At 36.2% G+C, this 22,950-nt stretch overlaps 1 protein-coding gene across 1 annotated transcript; it reads right to left on the bottom strand.

Moving 5' to 3' along the window:
- Positions 1 to 1,277: 1,277 nt before the first annotated feature.
- Positions 1,278 to 22,341, bottom strand: LOC104247561 (methionine aminopeptidase 2B-like). Its single transcript, XM_009803610.2, has 12 exons — positions 22,192 to 22,341; positions 21,272 to 21,492; positions 17,799 to 17,835; positions 17,596 to 17,703; positions 17,288 to 17,387; positions 17,036 to 17,181; positions 16,704 to 16,795; positions 8,362 to 8,456; positions 8,141 to 8,237; positions 7,332 to 7,475; positions 7,011 to 7,228; positions 1,278 to 1,614 (listed from the first exon to the last, which is right to left on the bottom strand). Exons 2-12 carry the CDS (start codon positions 21,423 to 21,425, stop codon positions 1,504 to 1,506), a joined length of 1,302 nt encoding a protein of 433 aa, XP_009801912.1. The 5' UTR covers positions 21,426 to 21,492; positions 22,192 to 22,341; the 3' UTR covers positions 1,278 to 1,503.
- Positions 22,342 to 22,950: the final 609 nt, after the last annotated feature.

The raw sequence follows: 22,950 nt of genomic DNA on the forward strand, positions 1-22,950 counted from the left end.
CTCTAAAACCTAATATTTTACCTATATATATATATATATATAGTGTAATTTTTCGGCGAAGGGTGGTCAGTTGACCACCCTTAAGTGAATGTAGCTTCGCCCATGATTCCAATGAGTAGCAGAAAAATCTATTTTGTTTCCTATACTTTTAGTTTTATTTTCTTTGATTTTTGTATAATTGCAGTCAAATACATTTCTGGGAAAGTGATAAAAATTAATTACGATCCCAAACTTCAAATCTGCAATCAAAATTTTAACAGCCTTTGGTCTATGTCATATTTGGCTGAATAAAAATCACAATGTTTTTAACAACCTTCGGATATAATCACACGTACATGAAACTGCTAGCACAGTAGCGCTTCAAGCAGGGTGCATTTATCGCGTGACAAAAAATTAGTTCCACCGGAAATAGAAACACAAAACCTAACCATCAGAGAGTGAGAAGAGTATAAAGAATTAACCCAAATAGCCATCCACCCAATCGTTTAAACTAACTATAGCCAATGAATGTATAATATATACATAATTTATGTATTATATATGTATAATTGTGTATAATCAATGCAAAATTTAATGTATATGACCAAATAAATAAACAATGAATATGGCTGGCTATTTGTGGAAAAATAGCATTATTAATCTCGCGGAACTTTGTTTTGAAAAAGCTACGGGCCGACAAAGATGGACTAGTATTAGTTAAGCAAGTTTCCACTTCAGTTTGTAATACTGGTAACCCAAGTGTTATTAGTAGCTCTAGTACCGATGTAATAGCTCTCTAATATTATCAACAAAATTTCCCTTTAACCATAAAAAATAATCCAATTGCACTTTTTATTCACGTATTTCCTGTACTATATATTGATCATTTATTAGAACTAACCAGACATGGAGGCCTAAACAAGCAGTTCAAGTTCGATATTATTATGTTTTCCATGGAAAAAGTTCACCATTGGAACATTAGAAAGCCACGGATGCTTATTGCTTAGTGAAGCATGCACCTTTTTCTTTCTTTTTTCCCGATTTCGCTATGTAATTTAAAAAGGTTGAAAAAGAATTGGAAAAAAAAATAGGACAATATTCCTATTTCTCGTTTTTTTCTTTCGGAAATAAGGGAATGAGATTCTATTTTCATAGCTATGGTGATTCTTTTGACTCTTTTCTAATTCATTTATCTGCAAAAGAAACTTTCATCTGACATTGCAGCTTGTAAATGGTATTAGTTTTGTTCTCGAAAATGCAAACCATAGTGAGATACTAAAATAAGACATAAGCCGAAATTCAGATGTCACTAAGCTATTTTATAGATTTCGCAGCGTTGCACTCACCAGTCACCATTCATCAAAACTATCTTCTCATATTCTCATGTTGTTAACATTCTTCCCTGTTGTTTTTCTTTTAAAAAAAGTCCAGCAAAGATAATCTCACAGACCGGAAGCATACAGAAACAATAGTCCTTTGATCACCGAATTTCAGAATACAAGCATACAAAGATTTCTATTAGTATCAATAGTCATCGCCTCTCGATACCACCTCTTTGCAAGTCGGACGAAGTAAAATGGTGTGCTCAAACTGAGAAACGTAGCTCCCTTTAATATCGCAGAGTGGGGGGTATGGCTGCCAAAAGAAAAGCAAAAGAGAGTAAAACTTCAATTTTGGATCATATGGAGACAGATATTGTGCACAAGATGCAAAGAAAATTGCTAGTAGATTAACTGATGCGTGGCAAAAAACTGAGCTCAACTAAAACTAATATGGCATCAATATTCCCTGGGGTCCAACTTCCAGTTATTTATGTTGTCTACTATCAACAAGACTTCAAATGTATGAATGACTGACTATAATAAATATCATAAGCAAAGGGTTTATTACTTCACAAATATAATAATAACAACTAAGCCTCAGTTTCATACAAGTTGGAGTCGATTATGACTCCTCACTAGCCATGTTTCTCCCTTCAAACTCATTTCAGGCCAACATCTTCATTTCAGGCCAACATCATATAAGGAAGAAGAAGAAGAAGAAGAAGAAGTAAAAAACACTAGTCCTCTATTTTTTTACCAGCATAAACATATATGATAGGTCTAATTGACTCTTAGAAAGCATAGAAATGTAAAATATACTAACACGACTAAACTATAGGTCTAACTAATTTCTATATCCTATGTAGATTTTTTCCTTCTATTGTGTTCTATCTTTCGCTAAGTTTGCATGGATTCCAAGAAATTGTAGGTCTACCGAGAAAATTTCCTTCCATGTAATTTTAGGTCTACCCCTCTCCCTTTTAACACCTTCATTCATCATCGTTTCACACCTACGGACTGGGTGCATTTGGAGGTCGACCGAGGACGTGATGAAACCATCTTAAGTAACCTTCTTGTGAATGTGGACATTTTTAATCTTGTCTAATTAGTTCAAAAATATAGGAGGATAAATTCAAATCTAAGATTCATATGCTACATCTAAACTCCTCCAGTCTTAAAAGTGCTCATCTTACAAATATTGTATTCATTAGGAATTTGATCACCATAGCACAGAAGGCACATAATGCCTCGGATGTAAATAAAATCGACCTGCCAATGCGATCACAAGAAACAGAAAAGAGACTAGGAGGGTGTTTGCATTGGCTTATTTTAAGTGCTTATTGGCTTTTAAGCACTTTTTAGTTTGTGTGGTGTTTGGCAATGATAAAAAGTGCTTAAAAGCACTTATTTTTAGGCATAAAAAATACAAAAATAAGCCAAAAACCAAAAGTTGGGTATTACCAACTTATGGCTTTTGGCTTTTAGCTTAAAAGCTACTTTTTATAAGCCAATCCAAACACCCTCTAGGCTAGGAGAGCAAATTATACTTCTCTTGCCACCACAGAAACGTCACTTAAGCTAATGCACATGAATGTTACCCAATGACTGAGTCCCAAAAAACATGGGACAGAAACAAAGGCTAGTCAATTTCCCAAATCTATCTCCCAAACAATAAAACCACCAATTCCCACAAGCAATTTAGGTCTTGGAAGAAGAGAGAAGAGAAGAACATGCTTAATCAATTGGTTAACATACAAGAAGCTCTATATATAGGAGTCTTCAGTAACATGATAACAGTTTCCTATTTCTTGGCATTCTACATTATGAGGATATTCTTGACCATATTCTTAATTAATTTTTCTATAAATATTACAAGAGGATCTCTCTCTCTCTATATATATATATATACGATTTCCGGAAACGTTTTGCTCGACAAGACACTAGAAGAATGACCAAAACAGTGATTGGGAGGACTATCTCTATAGAATGATAACTGAAAAGATGTGCTAAACCGTCGAGATGGTAATTGGAGAAGCATGGTGCCAGGTTAATAGAAATAAGATTAGTGACGCTAGAACAATCACTTGAAAGAGAGAATAGCAATTTATCAAAGAAGAAAGAACTTTGAAAGGACAAGCAGGTTAGATTAGTGACGCTAGAACAATCACTTGAAATAGAGAATAGCAATTTATCAAAGAAGAAAGAATTTTGACAGGACAAGCAGGTTAAGACAAAAGCTTAAGTCTACAAAATTCTTTTGATAACCGTAAGTCTACCAAAACTGTACAGGTCTATGTGAAAATATAAGAGAAAAACTCTCTATGAGTTTGACTATTTACGACATAGACAAGACTGTTATATACTCCAACGCTTCAATTTATGCCTCATTTTCCTTTTATCTGTTCCCCCCCCCTCCCCCCCCCCCCCACAAAAAAAAAAGCCACCTTTAATAGTTTCTAACATCTCCATTTTACCCTTTATGACATGCCATTTTTAAGACCGCAAGATTCAAAGGATATTTTGATATTTATATACACACCATTAGTTTATGACCACAAGATTCAAAAATCTTCGTTACATTCTTAAACTCCGTGCCAAGTCAAGTTAAGACTTAAGACACATAAAATGAAACAGAGGGAGTACAACTTTTCGAGTTTACAAGAAATAACGAGAGTTTACTAATCCTTGAGATTATTAATTATGACACAATTATAAGATTTTTATACACAATATCAATCAAGTATCAATGAACTATGCCTCAACTTCGAATTGATTGGTCTCAGCTATATGAATCATCTGCATTCATTCAACACATTCCTGTTGATCCTTTTGAATTTCAGGAGTTCTTTATATTCTTGTTTTGGTTTTTCCATTAGTTTGGATGGAGCTTTTTGAGCTCCAACACGAGTCTTTATCTCTTTCTTTTTTTATTTGAGCTCCAAAACCATTCTCTTCTACAGCCCATGATCTCTCTATTATTGATCCTTTCTTCTTTTCCATTATACCTGTTCTCACTTGTCCGAAAATTTCCTATTAACATCTTCCTTCATCATCGTTATTGATTTCATCTTAATAAAAGCACACCTCCTTCGGCCAAACTACTAATAGAACTTTAAAACTGAAATGCCTCACTAGCACAGTTGCTACACACACTACATGGAATTGCTTTGTCCTCAGTCGCCCTACAACGCTGAGCTGTTTCTTATGAAAAATAGTTACAGTATTTCAAAATATTGAGAATCAACCAGACACTCCCCTTTTTTTAGAAAAGAACTTCTTTATCTAATTGGATAAGCCAAATTGATCTTTGTTACCAGCAAACCAGGCATAGTTCATTCAGTTGCAATAAGATTTATTCAGCAAGACGAGCAGACACTTAGGCCTCATTTGTTTTGTTTTTTTTAAGATTAAGACGTCTGAATCTGAATACACATCTGAATATCAAGATGCGTATTAAGAATAAGATATCTGAATCTGAATACACATCCGAATGTGTATTAAGATCTGAATACTAAATGACTGAGACTGTTTGATTTTTAACATCTGAATGTATAAAAGTTATCTTTATCTGAAAATTAATAAACATAAAATTCAAATGAAATACTTTTTAATCTAATATTCAATCAATAAAACATATAGTTTTTAAAAATATGATAGTTACAGGTGGTGATGGCTAACGGTAGTGCTTGTGAATGCCGATTAGAGGCGGTCATTGGTGGTAGTTTTGGCTGATGGTGGTGGTTCACGGTAGTAGCTAGTGGTGATTGGTAGTGGTGGCGATTTATAATCGAGGATGATGGTGATGAGTGGTGATAGTTAATAATAGCGGGTGGTGGTGTTAGTTGTGATTGAGGAAAGTGGTGGTAGGTAGGGGTGTTCATAAAAACCCGAAAAATCGAACCGAACCAAAAACCGAACCAAACCGACCAAAAAAAAAACGATACTTTTTAGGTTTTGGTTTGGTTTTGATTTTGAATTTTAAAAACCGATCAAATTTGGTTTGGTTCTGGTTTTAATCAAAAAATAACCAAAAAAACCGAACCAAACCGACTATAGAAGTAGCTATTTAAATTTATTATTACACCTATATATATGTATATTTTTATATAAAGGTTCTAAATTTTATGGTACATATTAGGCGTTTATATTTTGTCTAGTTTTTTGCTATTATAATATAATTCTTTACCTTTACATTCTAGTTTGGTTGGTAGTTTTCTTTTGCTAAGTATAAGAATTTATTTCATGTTAAAAATAATCGATTTTTAATTGAGTACTTAAATTATTCATCACTATTTGATTCAATTATCATAATATATCTTGGTAAGTGATAGATTTCTCAAAGAGCAATTGGTTTGATAGTATTACGTTGAAAGTGTAGTCTCGGGAATATGTGTTTGGTAGTGTATGTCTCATATTTAAGAAAAAACCTAATAAATAACCGAAAAACTGACGAAAACCAATAAAACCCGAATCGATAAAAAACCGACTTAATTGGTTTGGTTTGGTTCCAATATTTGAAGAACTGACTTACTTGGTTTGGTTTCTTTTTAGGGAAAAACTGATCCAAACCGAACCATGAACACCCCTAGTGGTATGTGGTAGTTTATAATGATGGGCAGTGTCGGCTATAGTTGTTGATGGTGATGGGGTAGTTAGTCGTGATAGTTGAGGTAGATGCGTGTTGGTTGTGGTTGAGAATGATGGTGGTGGGGATGGTGGGTGGTGGGTGGTGGTAGTTGATAATGGTGGCGGCTATGATTGAAGATGATGGTGGTGGTGGTATTGGGTGGCATGATGATAGTTGATAATGGTAGGCGATGACGAAATTTAATAATGAATATTGATGATAGCATCTTAATGAAATTAAGTCTCTGTTATAGATCTTAATCATACAGACCTATTCAGACTGATTAAGTAGTTGTGAAGTAAAACTTAATCATTAAGATCTGAATAATTAAGATTCAGACTTTAAAAACAAACGCACTTAATATCGGAGATCTAAACGATTAAGATTCAGACCTCCATTAAGTGCAAACAAATGAGGCCTTAGTCTTTCTTGTTGTCTTTCAGAATTTCTGCTGGATTTAATAAATTGATGTGACATGCATGTTTTACATGGACCTCTCCTTTTTGATTTACCCTAAGCTTCCTCAAAAGTTTCAAAGAACTTTTTATCTCCAGTTGTACACATTATTACCTATGAATTCATAGCAACAGAAAAGTTGTGCTAGACAAATCAGGAGAGAGCTAACCAAAGAAATCAGGATTCAACTTATTTATTAGTGAACTTCAAAATTTCATTGAATTAGCGGGAGAAAAAACCAAGTTCCACAAAACTATCGGAAGCTACTAGAAATTTCAGTAGTCTTGTTTAGACATAATATCCCTGAACTAACTATATTCCATTTATTTCTCTTTATAAACATTAATTCAGTACTTGAATTTTGCACCCAATACCCCTGCTTGTCTTAGAAATTTATCCTTATGTTCTCTGGCCAAGAGTTCCTTGGCAATGATTGTAGAGCAACAGACTTGCTATTGTATGAGTTCAAGATTATACCAATCTTGCTTAAAATTTTATTGTGATTCCACAACAATGTCAAACAGTTGAAATATTTACACTAAAACTACTCCGTTTATAAATGCATGCAGCCAACCCCGAATGCCACAATTGAGGCGAACTCGTGAATGTAGCTTGAGGTCACTTACCTGAACAATTCCAGCATCACATAAATTCTTCAATGCCATCAGATATTTTGTCTCACCAAGTCGGTCTAGATAACGTCTGCAGAACGCCAATGTGGAGAAGTTCTTATTTATTGTTGCCAGCAGTTGCTTAGCTCTGGGCAGCCGCAGTGGAATGTGTCCAATATCAAAGTTTTTCATATAATGGCTGCATTCTAGATCTTCCCTCACGTAACCCTTGCCTGATACATGGAGATATGAGATGCGAATTAGTTGACTCCCATGTATTCAGGATTTGCCAGTTATATTAATGTTGCTCTTTCACACAAACAAAACAGAAATTACCTGTTGATCCAAAGGTTTCAATTGCATAAAATTCACCCTCTTCCATTTTGGTTTGTTCTCCTCCTTTAACAATCGGAACAGATTTCCCTGCATGGATTTGATACTGGCCAATACTGTGCCCATTCAGATTCCGGATGCTCTTAACTGCCAATGACAGGATTGGTCATAACGTCGTTTTAGAAATAATCAGATTGTTGGTAAAAGTTAAGTTAAACTTTCATAATTGGGTGTTGGGAAAGGAGAATAGATTAGTTCTTGCTGCAGTTTAGCTTTTGGAATCCAATGTAGCGGTGTTGCAAAAGATTTCTGTAAATATTTATTTACCCAGCAAGATTTTTGAATGCCATATTTATTTCAAAAGTTGTTGCCATGATGCGTGCAGCATTTGTCTGGAGGTTGCCATTACAGCTCAAGTTGATACTTTCATCTATCTAAGGTTGTATATAAAATTAATCAAACCCATAAAATAACCAACACAGTCCAATGTCTAGTATAGATATTCATATGTATGAATCATGTTCAATATGTTTATTAATTATCTCTCTGTTCCTCACCCAACCCAAAGTATTTAAAAAAAAAAAGCAACTTGAGACGCCTAGAAGCCTGGATAATACTGAAGTAACTTAAAGAGGCCAACAAATATAAGTGGACATCATACAATAAAATATAGTTGTCAGCTAATTAAATTACTTTGCTTATTGACATACAAGGTCTTTTTCTCGACGCTCAAATATCATGACATGGATTTCAATAAAAAAAAAATAGAAATAAATGCTTTTACTAGTTATCATATTTCGCAGATAACGTACCTTGGAACACCTTTCCGTTGATTTCTACCTCATAGGATTCCATAACCTCTTGGATTGCAGCACCAACATCACAAAGCCGTACGTCAATTCCTGCTTCCTACATTAAAAATCATGTCATGAATGGCCCCTAAATCTTATCAATGCTTCCAAGAAACTAGTAGCCCCTTTGGATGATGACTACCAATTTTACGTAATTTATCGCCAATTTAAGCAATATCCACCTTAATGCCAGTATTTGTGGCTTCCCGTGACGCTTCAAGCAGTGGATCAAACATAGGATTGAAAGCCACAGTAAATGCACAGTCCACAATTCGCCCTGCAAGAAACAACAGGTTAGAAGTTCACCTTATTCCTAAAATTAACAACAATAAGAGAGTGGGAGCAAATAAAGCTCATAACAAACTGTTCTAATGAGGGGAGGTGGTTTCGCATGATAGGACAATGGTGAAATACAATACTCCCTCCGTTCCAATTTATGTGAACCAGTTTGACTAGGCACGGAGTTTAAGAAAAAATGAAGACTTTTGAAATTTGTGGTCCTAAACAAGTTAAAAAGGGGCCCATAGTATTTATGTGGTTATAAAAGCTTCTCATTAAGGGTAGAATCGTAAGTTTAAGCTAAATTGTTACCAAATTTAGAAAGGGGTCATTCTTTTAGAAATGGACCAAAAAGGAAATAGGTTCACATAAACTGGAACGGAGGGAGTACTATGTATTAGAGATAGGACCAAAATATGGTCGGATTGTGAGGGATAAATTAATAAGGATAGATAAGGAGGACAGTACAATGATAAGAGTGCCTGGATTGTGAATTGTTCACTCTGTTGATAATGCAAACACATTTATTTATGTTACACCAAGGTGGTGTTATTTTAACAAGATGCATGTATGCACAACTCTCCCAAACTCTAGCAATTTTTCTATAAAGTTGGTGTTTCCTCTTCACAGCACAGATATGATACAGAGAGAAGTGAAATCTTAACCCACATTAACTAGCTCTTAACAGTTAACCAATTCGAAATTTTCTTCCTTTTTAAGTTTTTTCTCTCAATTTTAAGCAAAGCACAAAATTGTGCCAGCTGCCATAACATCATTATCCTTGCTACCGATCTGTGTATCCACTAGCTTGTTATCATTTCAAAGACAACTCGTTGGATGTTGACAGAGCATAGATCAACGGGCATAATCGCAACAAAACTAAAATGTCATAAAAGGTGACAACATCCTCTTTTCTACGTCTTTCGAATAAGAACCAGTGGCTCACGATTAGTCGACCATGCCTTCTCATCTCCAGTTATCTGCTGTCAAGATAGCATCCCATGCTGCATACCCGAAAGAAGGACCTTCTTTGGTACTGTCAAATTCCATTATGATTTCCAAAGGGACTGGATTATTATATGGTCATATTATTACTTCGCCCTGAAGCATTTCGATGATGATACCTTCAAAACTGTCAGCCTCCAACAATTGTGTGGATTATAACCTTAAAAGAATGTATGACCCTCTTTTTTTTTGAATTGGTAACTATTGTATATATTAAAAACATCAGTACATAGGTTGCACTGAAAACCAAATTTACATGAAGAGGATTAGTAGATGTTCTGATTTGAGACCTAGCAAGATCCTAGTATGTCTATGATTGTCAATGTATTTTCTGTGTAAATCTGTTTACACCAAAAACAAAAAAGAAGAATACAATTGAGTTTGATCTTCTGCACTGGATTGCTTCTATCTTCAAAACATCTAGCGTTCCTTTCCCTCCAAACTGTCCACCAGATACAAGCCGAGACAGTCCTCCATCTATCTCTACTAGTTGCTTCAGCTCCAGCTTCTTCCCAGCTATAAATAACATCTTTAAGCTTGTATGACATTGACCATGAAATACCCCTAAGAATAATAAAGATTTTCCATAGTTGGTCTGTAATCTTGCAATGTAAAAATAAATGGGTGACAGTTTCAGCATTTTCCCCATATAGAAAACATCTTGAACACAGAGAAATTCCCCTTTTTATGAGATTATCCTGGGTTAATACCGCCTCCTTTGCTAGTAGCCAAGTGAAGCATGCTACCTTGTATGGAATCTTTGTTTTCCATATATGTTTCCAAGGCCATGGGTCTACCTGTTGATTATTATGATTCAAAATCATATATGCATCCTTCACCCGGTAAACCCCTCTGTTGTGCCTCTGCCACCAAAGTGAATCAAACCCTTCCTGTAATCCTTTAAATGCTTTCAGCTCTTTGTAAAGGTCAGCTAATCTTGTTATCTCCCAGTCATTCAACTGTCTTCTGAGAGCGATTTCCCATCCTTGATGACTCCTCATATCAGCTACTGTCCTATGCTGGTTTTGTGCTAAACCAAACATATCGGGGTATCTTTCCTTTAAGCTTCCGTGTCCTAACCAGTTATCATTCCAGAATGATGTATTCCTTCCGTTGTTCACTCTTATGGAGGAGTGGTTCTTCATTATAGGCCAAAGTTCTCTAATGGATTTCCACACACTTACTCCATATGATGTTCTGACTTTTTTTGACACCCAGTTATTTTCCTCACCATACTTAGCTTTGATCACTTTGCCCCATAAAGATTGGGGTTCTTGAGAGTACTTCCATAACCATTTCATTCTAAGAGCCTTGCTTTGATTCTTCAAATTCCTTATTCCTAAACCACCTTGTTTTTTAGCCATTGTGAGTGTCTTCCATTTAACTAAATGGAAGACCTTTTTCTCCTTATTACCTTGCCAAAGGAATGATCTTCGTAGTTTGTCCAATCTCTGTAAAATGCCAGCTGGAATTGGGAACAAAGACATCATATAAGTAGGAAGTGAGTCTAATACTGAGTTGATTAGAACTAGCCTGCCCCCCAATGATAGGTATTGCGATTTCCATCTTGACAACTTCTTCTCACACTTTTCTATGACTGAATTCCAGATCTCTTTTGATTTGGATCTTGCACCAAGAGGCATCCCAAGGTAAACAGTTGGTAGGGACCCAACTTCTCCTCCCAATATCTGTGTCAGTTGCTCCATGTTGTTAACTTCATTAATGGGGAAAATATTGCTCTTTCTCCGGTTGATGTGTAATCCTGAGACTCCCTCAAATAAGACCAAAATGATCCTTAGGAATCAAAGTTGTTCCTTTTCAGCATCACAGAAGACTAGAGTATCATCAGCATATTGGAGATGTGTGATCTCTAGATTGTGTGCCTCACTCCTATTTACCTCAAAACCTTTAACTCATCCACTGACTTTAGCCGTTTTGATCATGTTGTTCAATCCTTCCATGGTTATAATGAATAGAAAGGGAGATAAAGGATCACCTTGTCTGAGACCTCTGTGTGAATGGAAAAAACCTTTAGGAGATCCATTTATGAGAATGGAGAATGTTACAGTAGATATGCAAAATTTCATCCATCTGTTCCATTTCTGCCCAAAACCCATTAGTTCTAGCATTCTGAGTAGGAAGCTCCAATTTACATGATCATAAGCCTTCTCAATATCTAATTTGCATAAGATTCCAGGTTCTTTCTCTTTTATTCTTGAATCCACAGCTTCGTTGGCAATAACACTGCATCTATTATTTGTCTTCCTTTGATGAAAGCCATTTGTTGAGCATCGACAATTTTCCCTACCACCCTCTTAAGTCTTTCAGTCAAGACTTTTGAGAGCAGTTTGTAGAAGCTCCCTATCAGATTGATCGGTCTGAAATCTCTCAATTCTTTCGCACCTGTCTTCTTTGGAATCAAAGCTATATATGTTGCATTGCAGCTTTTCTCAAACATCTCCTGAGAATGGAAGTTGTTGAAGGCCTCCATCATGTCTTCCTTCAAAATGTCCCAACACTTTATGAAAAAACCCATTGTGTATCCATCCGGACCTGGGGCCTTGTCACTTGCACACATCTTCCGACAGCTCAAAACTTCTTGTTCCTCAAAGTTACTCTGTAAAGTCTCCCTCTCTGATTCAGAAATTCTTGGGCTATTTTCGAAATTGACCGTTAGTCTCCACTCTTCAGGTTCTGTGTATAACCCCTTGTAGAATTCAATGATCTCGTTCTCTATTCTGGCTGGATCCTCGACTACTTCATGTCGAATCGATAGTTGATCAATGTTGTTGTTTCTCTTGTGTGCATTGGCAGTACGATGGAAAAATTTTGTATTCTTGTCCCCTTCTTTGAGCCACAAAGCTCTTGATTTCTGTCTCCATGCACTTTCTTCATTCTTGAGTTGTTCCTCAATCTCCATTAGAGTAACTGCTTTCCTCACTGATTCCTCCTCTGTCAGCGCTCTTAGTCGTTATGTTGCCTCAAAACCTGCGAGTTGACTCAGTAATTTTGATTTTTGCAATCCCAAATTACCTTCACAACTTCTGCTCCATTCTTTTAGCTTGCCCTTGAGAGCTTTTAACTTGCAAGCTAAAATGTAATCTGGTCTTCCTGAGAATTCAAAAGATGTCCACCAGTCTCTAATTCTGTCATCAAAACCTTCCACATTCAGCCACCAATTTTCAAACTTAAAGTATGATTTAGCTTGTTCCCAAGCACCACAGTATAGAGCCACAGGTGAATGGTCAGAAATCAGCCTTTGTTGGATAGTTTGCTTGACGTTTCTGAAGCTTTCATCCCATTCTTCTGAAATGAGAAATCTATCAATTCTTGAAGCGGTTGTATGATTGTCCCCTTTGAACCAAGTATAGTAGCCTCCTTCAAGTCGAAGATCTATCAACTCCATATCTTCTATAAAATCCGAGAATTCCACCATCGCTCTGGACCTCCTTGAACATTCCCGTTTTTCAGAAGGGTACCTTGTAACGTTAAAATCACCACAAACCGCCCAAGGACCTTCCATCAATCCTCTCACTGCACCAATTTCTCTCCATACTATTTTCCTTTCTATTCTACAATTTGGGGCATACACTCCTCTTATGTGACATTGAAAATTCTGTAAAAGAGCCTCGAACTTCCAAGTCAAAGTGTATGCATCAGTCTGTAACACCTCCCCTTTCCATACTCTGCAATCCCATAATAACAAAATCCCCCCTCTCGTGCCGCTAGCTTCTAAACTTGCATACCTCACCCATCTACCACCCCATATTTGATTGACTATTTCCTTGATATCCCCCTCCACTTTTGTCTCTTGCATGCATATAATGTCTGCCCTCCAGTTTTGCACTTGACTTTTTATGATCTCCCTTTTCTTCTTGTCGTTTAATCCCCTTACATTCCAAGAAATTACTTTGATCTTCATATTGAAATGATTGATAGATCTCTTCCCCTACTCCTTTTCCCGTCACTCTTGAATTTGACATCAAACGAAGTTAATCCTTTTAATTCCAGTGATCGTTTAAACCTTTGTTTCTTCACCTCCAACTCTGTCTCCACCTTTCTAACCTGTGTGCAACTGCCAATTTGCATTAACAACTCCAATGCTTCTTCTTCATGGCCTTGAAAATCTACTCCAAACATTTTCCCCAATTTGATCATATTTTGATGGACCCATAGTGTTGCATCCATGTCTTTATCCATTAATGGGTTGTGTTGCTGAACTGCTATAGGAGTCACCTCCTCGATTTCCCAATCTTGGATAGAGCTAAAATGTTTTAGTTGTTCCAAAGCACTTCCAGCTTGATCTTCCCCCATATTTGTGTTTATGATCTGCTCCCCTGCCTTCTGTTCCAGTCTTGCTATCTCTGCTCCACCTTCTGGCTGACTGCAACTGTTAAGTGTTGCCTTTGGCATACTTTCAAGGTTTGCATTGGAGATTGGATCCCCTGGACTAGACTCATTTGCCTCCAAGTAAGAAGGTCCTCCCATTTCCTCAATATAAGGCTTCAGCCTAATAGCCTAATATCACCAGAAAACTCACACGAGAGATCATTAAAAATGACTTGTGCAGCCAAATCGGAGTCATAGGATTTCAGCTCGTTGTTTGTCACTTTACTGCTCCAATTTATCGAACTCGAACCACGTGTAAGTTGCACACTTGCCTTTCCTTTATCAGTGTTTTGCAATATGGTGCATCCCACTTGATTGTTCAAATATCTCTCTGCTTCACAGCATTGTTCGTTTTCTTGCATCTTCAGCTCAAATCTTGCCTGTCTTTCAGCCCAGATTGGGATGAAAAATTTGATACCGTCTCTTTCAATCCCAACCTCATTGGGAATCTTTCTGCCATCACCAACAATTTTAATTCTTGCCCACTTAAGATGATTTTTTAGATCAGTTTCTTCTTCAGTAGCTATCCATCCCCACAGAGATCTCCTATTTCTTTGAAGATCTTTTGTGACCATAGATGTAAGGGATTCCCCATGGCTCTAATCCAGTATGTTTCCGCAATTTGTGAGTTTGGAATGCATCCAACAGTATGATTCCACCATTACAGATGAAGCTTGAACTTTTTCCATCTCCAGTCTCCTTGCAAAATCTGCTCCGCCATGAATCTGTTTGGAAATTAAAATAGAAACATGTTGCCTGTCATTTCATACATGTTTACTCCATATGCTTTGTTCCATGAAGCACTAGCACATCGCCTTATGTCTGCTAAAGTGGGTCTCTCATTGATTTCTTTCCCAAAAAACCTGACAATGCATCTTTTTAGTAAACCAGAATCCTCACTACCTGTCGGTTCCACAACAGAGATATCTCCATTGTTTATGCTGACCTTTGCCTCACGAAGGGTATTGGATTGTCATTTACTCTCCTTGATTGCTTTGACATAAGGATAGTTGTCCACAGTGATTCTAGGTGGGACTGTGGGATTCATTTTGAGGGTCTGATGTGTGAATCTTTCTATCTTAGCTGCTATGTCTTTCCAACCTACATTCAAAGCTAACTCTGGAATTATAATAACAGACCTCCCTTCTCCCTTCAGTGACAGAATGCTCATATATCTTCCATGAACGTTGAATTTCCTGGTACAGAAATGTTCTGTCATATATTCCGTGTACTTCCATTGCTTCACTAAATTCATTTGATTTGTCGACGCTTCTTTAAGTACAAAACAAATCCATTCCATTGCCTTTCTGCCCATGGATGAACGTCTCATCATGCTGCGGCTTCTCTCCACCCATTCGAACCTCTTCTCTATTCTTAATCCTGTGAGATCTTCTGAAAGATACATTCCAAGACACCCTTAACCCGACTATCTGGAATCTGGTTTTCAACATGCTGGGTATCAAATGGTGCATGCCTAGAACGTTTTTGGAACTCCTGATTGATTGTCGTAGGAAAGGACTTCCAAAAACACATATTGCTACTTGGAACACTATTCATGCCACCATTTGCTGGATTATATGGAAAGAAAGAAACGCTAGAATTTTTTAAGACAAGAATGACTCGATTCTTAAGCTTAAACACAAATGAATATCTTCGCTTAGTTTTTGGTGCAACATGACAACGGCAAATTTGGTAGAGGCAGACGATATGCTGGACTTTTGCTGTTCATTACAGTCTCTGTGATGCACAGAGTCTTTTTTGATGTACTCTTTCCAGCTTTTGCTGTCTTATATCAATAAATCTTACATATAAAGAAAGATACATTCCAAGACACCCTTGTATCCTCCATCCACGACAGTAGCATCGATGTCATTAGTCTGGAAAACCATCAGTCAATGTTAAAGCATAAACCATAGTAGGTTTTTCCAACTTTTTTTATAAAGTAATTTATTTTATTAGTGTTTAGGCAAAAAACATGCCCGTGTACAAGTTACCAAAAAGTAGAAAACCTACAAAGCCTACTAGGTTTTCCCAACTGAACCTAATGAATTTTGAAAACACTATTTTTTCACCTTTACAATCCCTTTTCATAAATCTGTCCCATATGATGTTGTCACCTCCTTCAAGAATCACCCATATGATTATCACAATTCTACTTAACATTGATCACCTTCCTCCACATGGCACTCCTCATATGAATTCATAGTCATTTCCAGTTAGTGCTTAGTCAAAAAAACATCCAATCTACAGATACCCAAACCTCAAATTTTATAGGTGTGGTAACCCAGTCCCAATTAACCAAATGGTATTCTTTGGTCAGTTTGTTCCATCTCAAAGGAGATCTCTCATTAGCCTCTCCAATCTTTTACTAATTGAAGGCTGGGTTTTAGAACATAGACATAAGCATGTAAGGATTATGAATTATATCTATTTATCAAGGTAATTCACCCTTATTTAGAAAGATGTTTTTTCCACCCCTCCAATCTCCTCTCAAACAATGAACTAAGATTGGATGAGTGGCAGTGACCACCGGCAGATGGAGGATGCGGCAAGTAAGGCAGGGGTCCTGAGGTGAAGGGGGGGAGGGGGAGCTAATCCATCCAGATTAATTGTTAAATCAATATAAATGCTCAATACATATACCAAATACTTCGAGAAAAATGTGGTTTTTTGTTTTTACTCCACTGTCAGTCCCTGATATAATACCACAGGAACTATTGTCCACCTATTTCCAATCAAATGACAAACATTTTGATACACGAGGAGATAAGGAGACTAATACCATAACCCATAAGAACCCATACCAAAAATACCTCAATGCCCAACATAGATGAGGGACGGGTAATATTACCATCAATATGGGTTCCAAAGTCCAATTTCATCACATCATCATACTGAAGCACAGTTTTATCTCCTGAATTGGGGGTCCAATGGGCTGCAACCCTGCAATGAGATAGAGAAAAACTAACAAATGAAGAAAAGAAAGCACAAGAAAGGGAATGCAAACATGAAATAGGTTCAATCACTAGATTATGTTCTAAGATACCTAACAATGACAATATTCCAAATTTATTTTTGACAATATTCCAAATTAAGCTAACATCAATCTCACATTATTTTATAAATCAAAATCATTCTAACATTTAACAGCCAGAAAAGACAAGAAGAAGAAAGTCACATTACCAGTTCAATGAGCACCCTGTAGGGAATGCAATGCCAGCTTGAAGACCATTCTCTGATATCAATTTGCGAACCATATTCTCCAAAGTCTCACACAGGTCAATCATTAACATCCCAGGCTTAGCAATTTGCCTGATGTATTTCCGGACCTGAGGGTTGAAAAATAAATTAAAAAAATTTACCTTGAATATTGACTCTGCTCTAAAACTATGGCAGGAAAAAACTGTTAGCAACTGTATGAAAGTAGGTTCTGACCTGACGATGAACTTCTGCTGCTTGACGGACAGAATTATAAGTTGGTTTTTCCAGGCGCTCCAATTCCCTCTTTTCCTCAGACGTAGTTCTCCACAAGTTACTGCATCGACCATCAAACAAATATCATTCCACAATTCTCGACTTGACAATGATAAAATTAGTTTCAGATTGAACACTGAAGGATAAATGAACATCAGACTTTTTCTTTATTTAATTTGCACGATAGATTTCAAAATAAATCAAAGCTTTAAATCAAAAGCCACTGAATGGTCCTCATAACAACAGATAGTAATTTCAAGTGCACATACTCATCTTTGTATTGTTGAATCTCACCCTCTGGAAATTCTCCAGAAGGAAAAAGCTCGGTTACAGGAATAGAAGGTGGATCAGTTTGCTGAGGTGGCTCCTTTTTCTTCCTGCATTTGCAAATAAAGAAACGCAACATGACTCTAAGGAAAAGCACAAGAGAGATTATTTTTTCTTTATTTTGCGGAATAGAGTGGGCTCTCACTTGCTCTTGTTTTTCTTCTTCTTCTTCTTTGCAGCTTCTGTAAAATTGCAAATGCAAAGGTGCAAGTATTAGTAGCAGAGGCAAGGTTGTGAAAAAGCTCACAGAAATGTACAAGTGACTTCGGGCACGTGACTGTAGCACAGCAAAATAGATGCCCTTTCCTTAGCACTATAAAGTATTATTAAGTTCTTTTTTCTTATTTACAATTGGGTGGAAAAAGCATTAGCTTGCATATCAAATTACCAATCTGCGGAGAACTTAGCTTCCATGAGCCTGCACCTTACTATCCGATTCAACTTCAATATAGGTAAAGAACGCTATGTCTAACAGGTTTGGTTTTATCATCCTAAATGAAAAAATAAAAGGAATGGTAGTGAAAACCAGATCCATTTTCATGAATTGTAGACTGGCGGCAATATAACAGCTCTTGTTCACTTAATATATGCATGATCCATTCAGAATACTATCTAATGTAACTTTCTGATGAGGATTTTCTGAAGCATCGAATACGAATACAAGTGGTTCAGCACTTTACGAAGTCTGTGCGAGAATTCCTTCCACTCTCTTCTTCTGCAACTTCTACTCAAGAATATAAAATTCAGCAGACATCATCAAACAGCAAAAAGAACACTAAGTTACTCTTTTGCACAGAAAAATGCTTCTACATACAGAGCAAATAAACACCATCACAATTTGTACTTTATGAGCTGTCCCAATTAGGAGCCCACAAAATTAACTGCCGGTCTTTTTTCTTACTGCTCGTGACATACAAAAATCAGATCAAGACAGTGAAGATACTTGCTAAAGATCTTCAGTACTGTACTAATAATTCAGCAGAGCTGCAAGCAGCTTTACAAGCAATACAATGGAGTGTCTGGAACAATTAGAAAGAAATCATGTTGGAGATGGACTTACTATTAGTGATAAACATGTTTAATGGTGAAGTTACAGTTCCATGAGAACTTCAGTCAGGTATTCTAGAGATAAGAAGAGGTATACAGCAGATAAAGTTGGTTCACTGTTATAGAGAAGGTAACTATGTGGCTGATGCCTTGGCCAAGTTTGGAAGTATTAACCGAGGGTTACCTATTACTATAATATTTGACTCTGTCCAAAACATGCCAAAGGAGGCAAGTGGTGCATACAGGATGGATATGGGTCATTTTCCTACATTCAGGATCAGACAAAAAAAGGTTGGAAAGTCTTGACGATTAGCTACAATCAAGTATTTATTATGTTTGTGTTTTGTATTGGTTGCAGGATTATTAACGCAAAGCTCACAGTAGGGGTGAAGAATCAGTTCAATGGCAACATAAATAGCGAAGGGCAGTAGTGAAGCTCAAATGCAGGAGCAGATTGCAGTTTTCAGAAAAGGCTAGGCTCAACCTTTTGTGGACTAAAACATACAGTTTCTTCAAAGAGGCTATTTCATTGAATATTTAAGTAAAAGCTTTATTGAAGAACAAGTTATCATGTTATTATCAGTATGTATAGAAAGTTTTTCTTTTATCATTTTTTTAAAATGAAGTGAAATATCATTAAAAGCATCCAGAAGATGCAAAGATTACAAGAGAGAAAAATCTGACAGCTCAAGTGAGACAAAAAAACCTCATAAGTTAAGGAGCTGGCAGATTCATGAAAAAAACTAATATCAGAGAAGAAAGACTTGTCAGCTCAGAGCTACAAAAAGAACCATACAATACCAAAGAGCTGACAAAATCCAAAAGGACACCTGAATTATTTACAGGGAGAAGGTTAGCCCAACTATATAAATTAACCAAACAACTAGACTTGAGGGAGCATACTGGAGTTGAAATTCCTACAAAACATCTCCTGTTGCTTTCAGTCCAAATACACCAAAAAATGCATGCAGGTACCATTATCCAGATATTCCTGATGGATTTTTCAAATCTCCTAGAACTCCAGCTTGTGTAGGCAGATCTAAAAGTGTGTGGCATGGACCATTTCAGATTGAAGATAGCTAAAAACATATGCCATAAATCTGCAGCAACTGGGCAGTGGAGGAAAAGATGATTGATACTTTCTGAGGCACTCTGACACATGTAGCACCTGCTAACCAGTGGGAAGATTCTTTTGACAGCCCCCCAGGGCCTAGCTCAAGTGGCAAAGGGTGGTGGATTTGTGTCTTAGGTCACAGGTTCAAGCCCCACATCATGCAAAGCAAAGCCTGGTATTTAGGCGGAGAAGGGTAGAGGGGCAGACCCATTATCCACCGAGTTTTGAAGGCTGCAGTTGGTCCAAAGGATCGGCTCCAGACAAATTTTTCGGTCATCAAAAAAAAAGTTTCTTTTGATAAGATTTTTTTCTTTTATCATTTTGATGTACCTTAGTGTAGGATATATATTTTTGGCAAGGGAGAGTCTCCCTAGTTTAATTATTCTGGTAAGATCATTTGTAAATAGGAGTCCTCTATTATAAGTTGTACGGGGTTTACTTCCTACTAACTTTCTTAAATGTACAAGATTGAATTCAATCTTCTTTACTTCCTCTGGTAAGATCACTAGCTGCGAAATGGAGCACCAGTTGGTTGTAGACCCAAAAGCTGTCTCAATTACTTGTATGGTTTTCTATGTTTCCGACTCTTAAAACTTCATGCTCTCAGTTCTCCAGAGTTATTCAATTCCATCCAAACTTCTGTATACTCCTTCTGTCCCAATTTATGAGATAGACTTCCCTTTTTAGTTTGTCTTAAAAAAATGATACCATTCTATACTTAGAAACAATTTAATTTTAGACTTTCTATTTTACCCTTACTAAGATGATTTATATCCACACAAATATCTATGGTTTGTTTTAGACCACAAGTTTCAAAAAAATTTCTTTCTTAAACACAGTAAAAGTGCATCACATAAAATGGGATGGAGGGACTATTTTTCCGTTTTTGACACGTTATGGCATCTAAATATTCTTCAGCTGTAGGGTGAAAGATATACATACAGACTCTCTTACTTCTTTCACTTTAACATCTAACAGTGTTTTGAACAAATCCCAAAAGACAATTATTCATTCGTAGCCTATTATAATCATGAGTAACATCTAAAACTGTAAATCTAGTCTTCCCCTTCTTTCAATAAAGTGAATGTGCAGCTTCATTCTTCACATCGTGCATCTCGAATGTAAAACAGTTAAACCCCATCAAAATTCAAAAATGAATACCTTTTTTTCTTTAATCAAAAAATAACAATCAAAACCAGATTTCATTGAATAATAGCATCTTCCCGGTCACAGAAAAAGGCTTTAAGATATATAAAAGCAAATTTTTATCCATGAACTTTCATTTTTTCGTAAGGGTGGTAGCATTAATCTATGTAAGAGCAGTACACGAGCTCTTGCTTACACTCTCAAGGGGGAACAGGAAAGATAAAAATGAAAAAGAAAATTGCATTCATTCAATCTCACGAGCAACTAATCTGGCACTAAATCTTTAGCATTTCTTCGACTTGAAGGATTACCTGTCGGTGGCTCATCCAATGTCAAATCATCAACTTTCTCCTCATGCTCCTTTAGCAGTGAGGAAGCAGACTTATTGGCCACTTCATTATCATCACGAACCTCAGATGTTCCTTCTACAACAACAGAACCAGAATTTGGCTCTTCCTTTGCCATTATCAACGTCTACAATGCAGCGGAGAGTGAAGTATGGGGTGCCTGGGGTGTTAGAACAATTGCACAGCTGAAACACAAAAAATGGTGAATTACTTAAAGGCACAAAAGAGTCAAGGCAAACAGTAGCAAAACAACCTTGAAACAAAGCGCAGATCAATCAAGAATCGAGAGGCAAATCCACAATATTCAAATAGAATTAAAGCAATAGCATGTGGAATGATTCTAACGGTTAACTGCATTAAAGCATAAAGAATTAACAGCAAAAAAGCATAACATATAAGCAACCATTCCAATTAAGAATTGTGAACGTTCGAGAAAAATGCATTATGAATGCGAAGAATTAAATATTTAGGGAAGGATAGAACAAAAACTAAAAGCAACAGGATATAAAACAAAATTTAAGGGACAAGAAGAAAGCAAACCAACAGTAAGAATCATAATAGCATGTAGAACGACTATACCAGTTAACAGCAGGATAGCATACGGTAAAAGCTATTCTTCCAATTTGCAAGAAAAAACGTTAACGCGAACAAAGAAATAAAGGACAACACAGCAGAACCGGCAGACAAAAAATATATATAACCAGACAACAATAAAGCATATTATAGAAACAATAGCATGTGGGAACACTAACAGTTAAACAACACGAATTCATAGCAATAATTCCAGTTATCAAGAATCATCGACCAAACTGGGTTCAAGAAAAAGGGCAAAAACGAAAAGAAACGACTATGGGCAACACAGTAAGGTAGTGAAGGAAGAATACCCGTGTACACTGAAGAAGGAGAGTTGCAGGCGCTGTTTTTAGAAATCCTGAGAGATATGTAAGACTAATCTTTTTGCCCTAGCTCCTTTATTTCACTCGCCAGAACAAAGAGAAAGGAAATTACAAGTTTTGGAAATTTCCGTGCCAGTCAAAGAACTAGCTAGTATTAGAAGTAAGAAATTACCCTCTGGTTTAATTTGTGTGAACTTAGGAGTTTTAAAAAAATAAAAATTTCTGAAACCTACGGTCTTTTGTATATAACATTTGTTTGGTTATTAAAATTTCTCATGAATAAAAAATTTAAATTAAAATATTTTTAAATCTAGAAAAAGATATTTTCTTAAACTAACTAAAAAAGAAATATATCCACGTAAATTGAAATATCAAGCGGTATAAAAAAATAAAAACAAATTATAATAAGAGGGGAAATTTCCTAAAAGGTGTATTAATTGACCATGAATTGATATTTCAATATAGAACTTTAGGACATGTTGGAAGTTATTATGTAATTATAAAATTGTGTAATTACTAGGGTAGCAATTAATAGTACATAATAATTGCACAGTATAGTAACTACAAATAACATAGTTGTTTGTCATCCATAACGCAATTACAATATAATTCTAAGCATTATGTTTGATTACACAAATATAATTATATAACTGAATATTTTTTCTTTTAAATAAAAGTTAATTAAATATTCATATCAACATGTCAGTAAATCTTTAACGTGTGACAATCATATGTGTATATGAGAAA

Source organism: Nicotiana sylvestris, chromosome 9, assembly GCF_000393655.2.
Source record: "Nicotiana sylvestris chromosome 9, ASM39365v2, whole genome shotgun sequence".
Taxonomy (NCBI): Eukaryota; Viridiplantae; Streptophyta; class Magnoliopsida; order Solanales; family Solanaceae; genus Nicotiana; species Nicotiana sylvestris.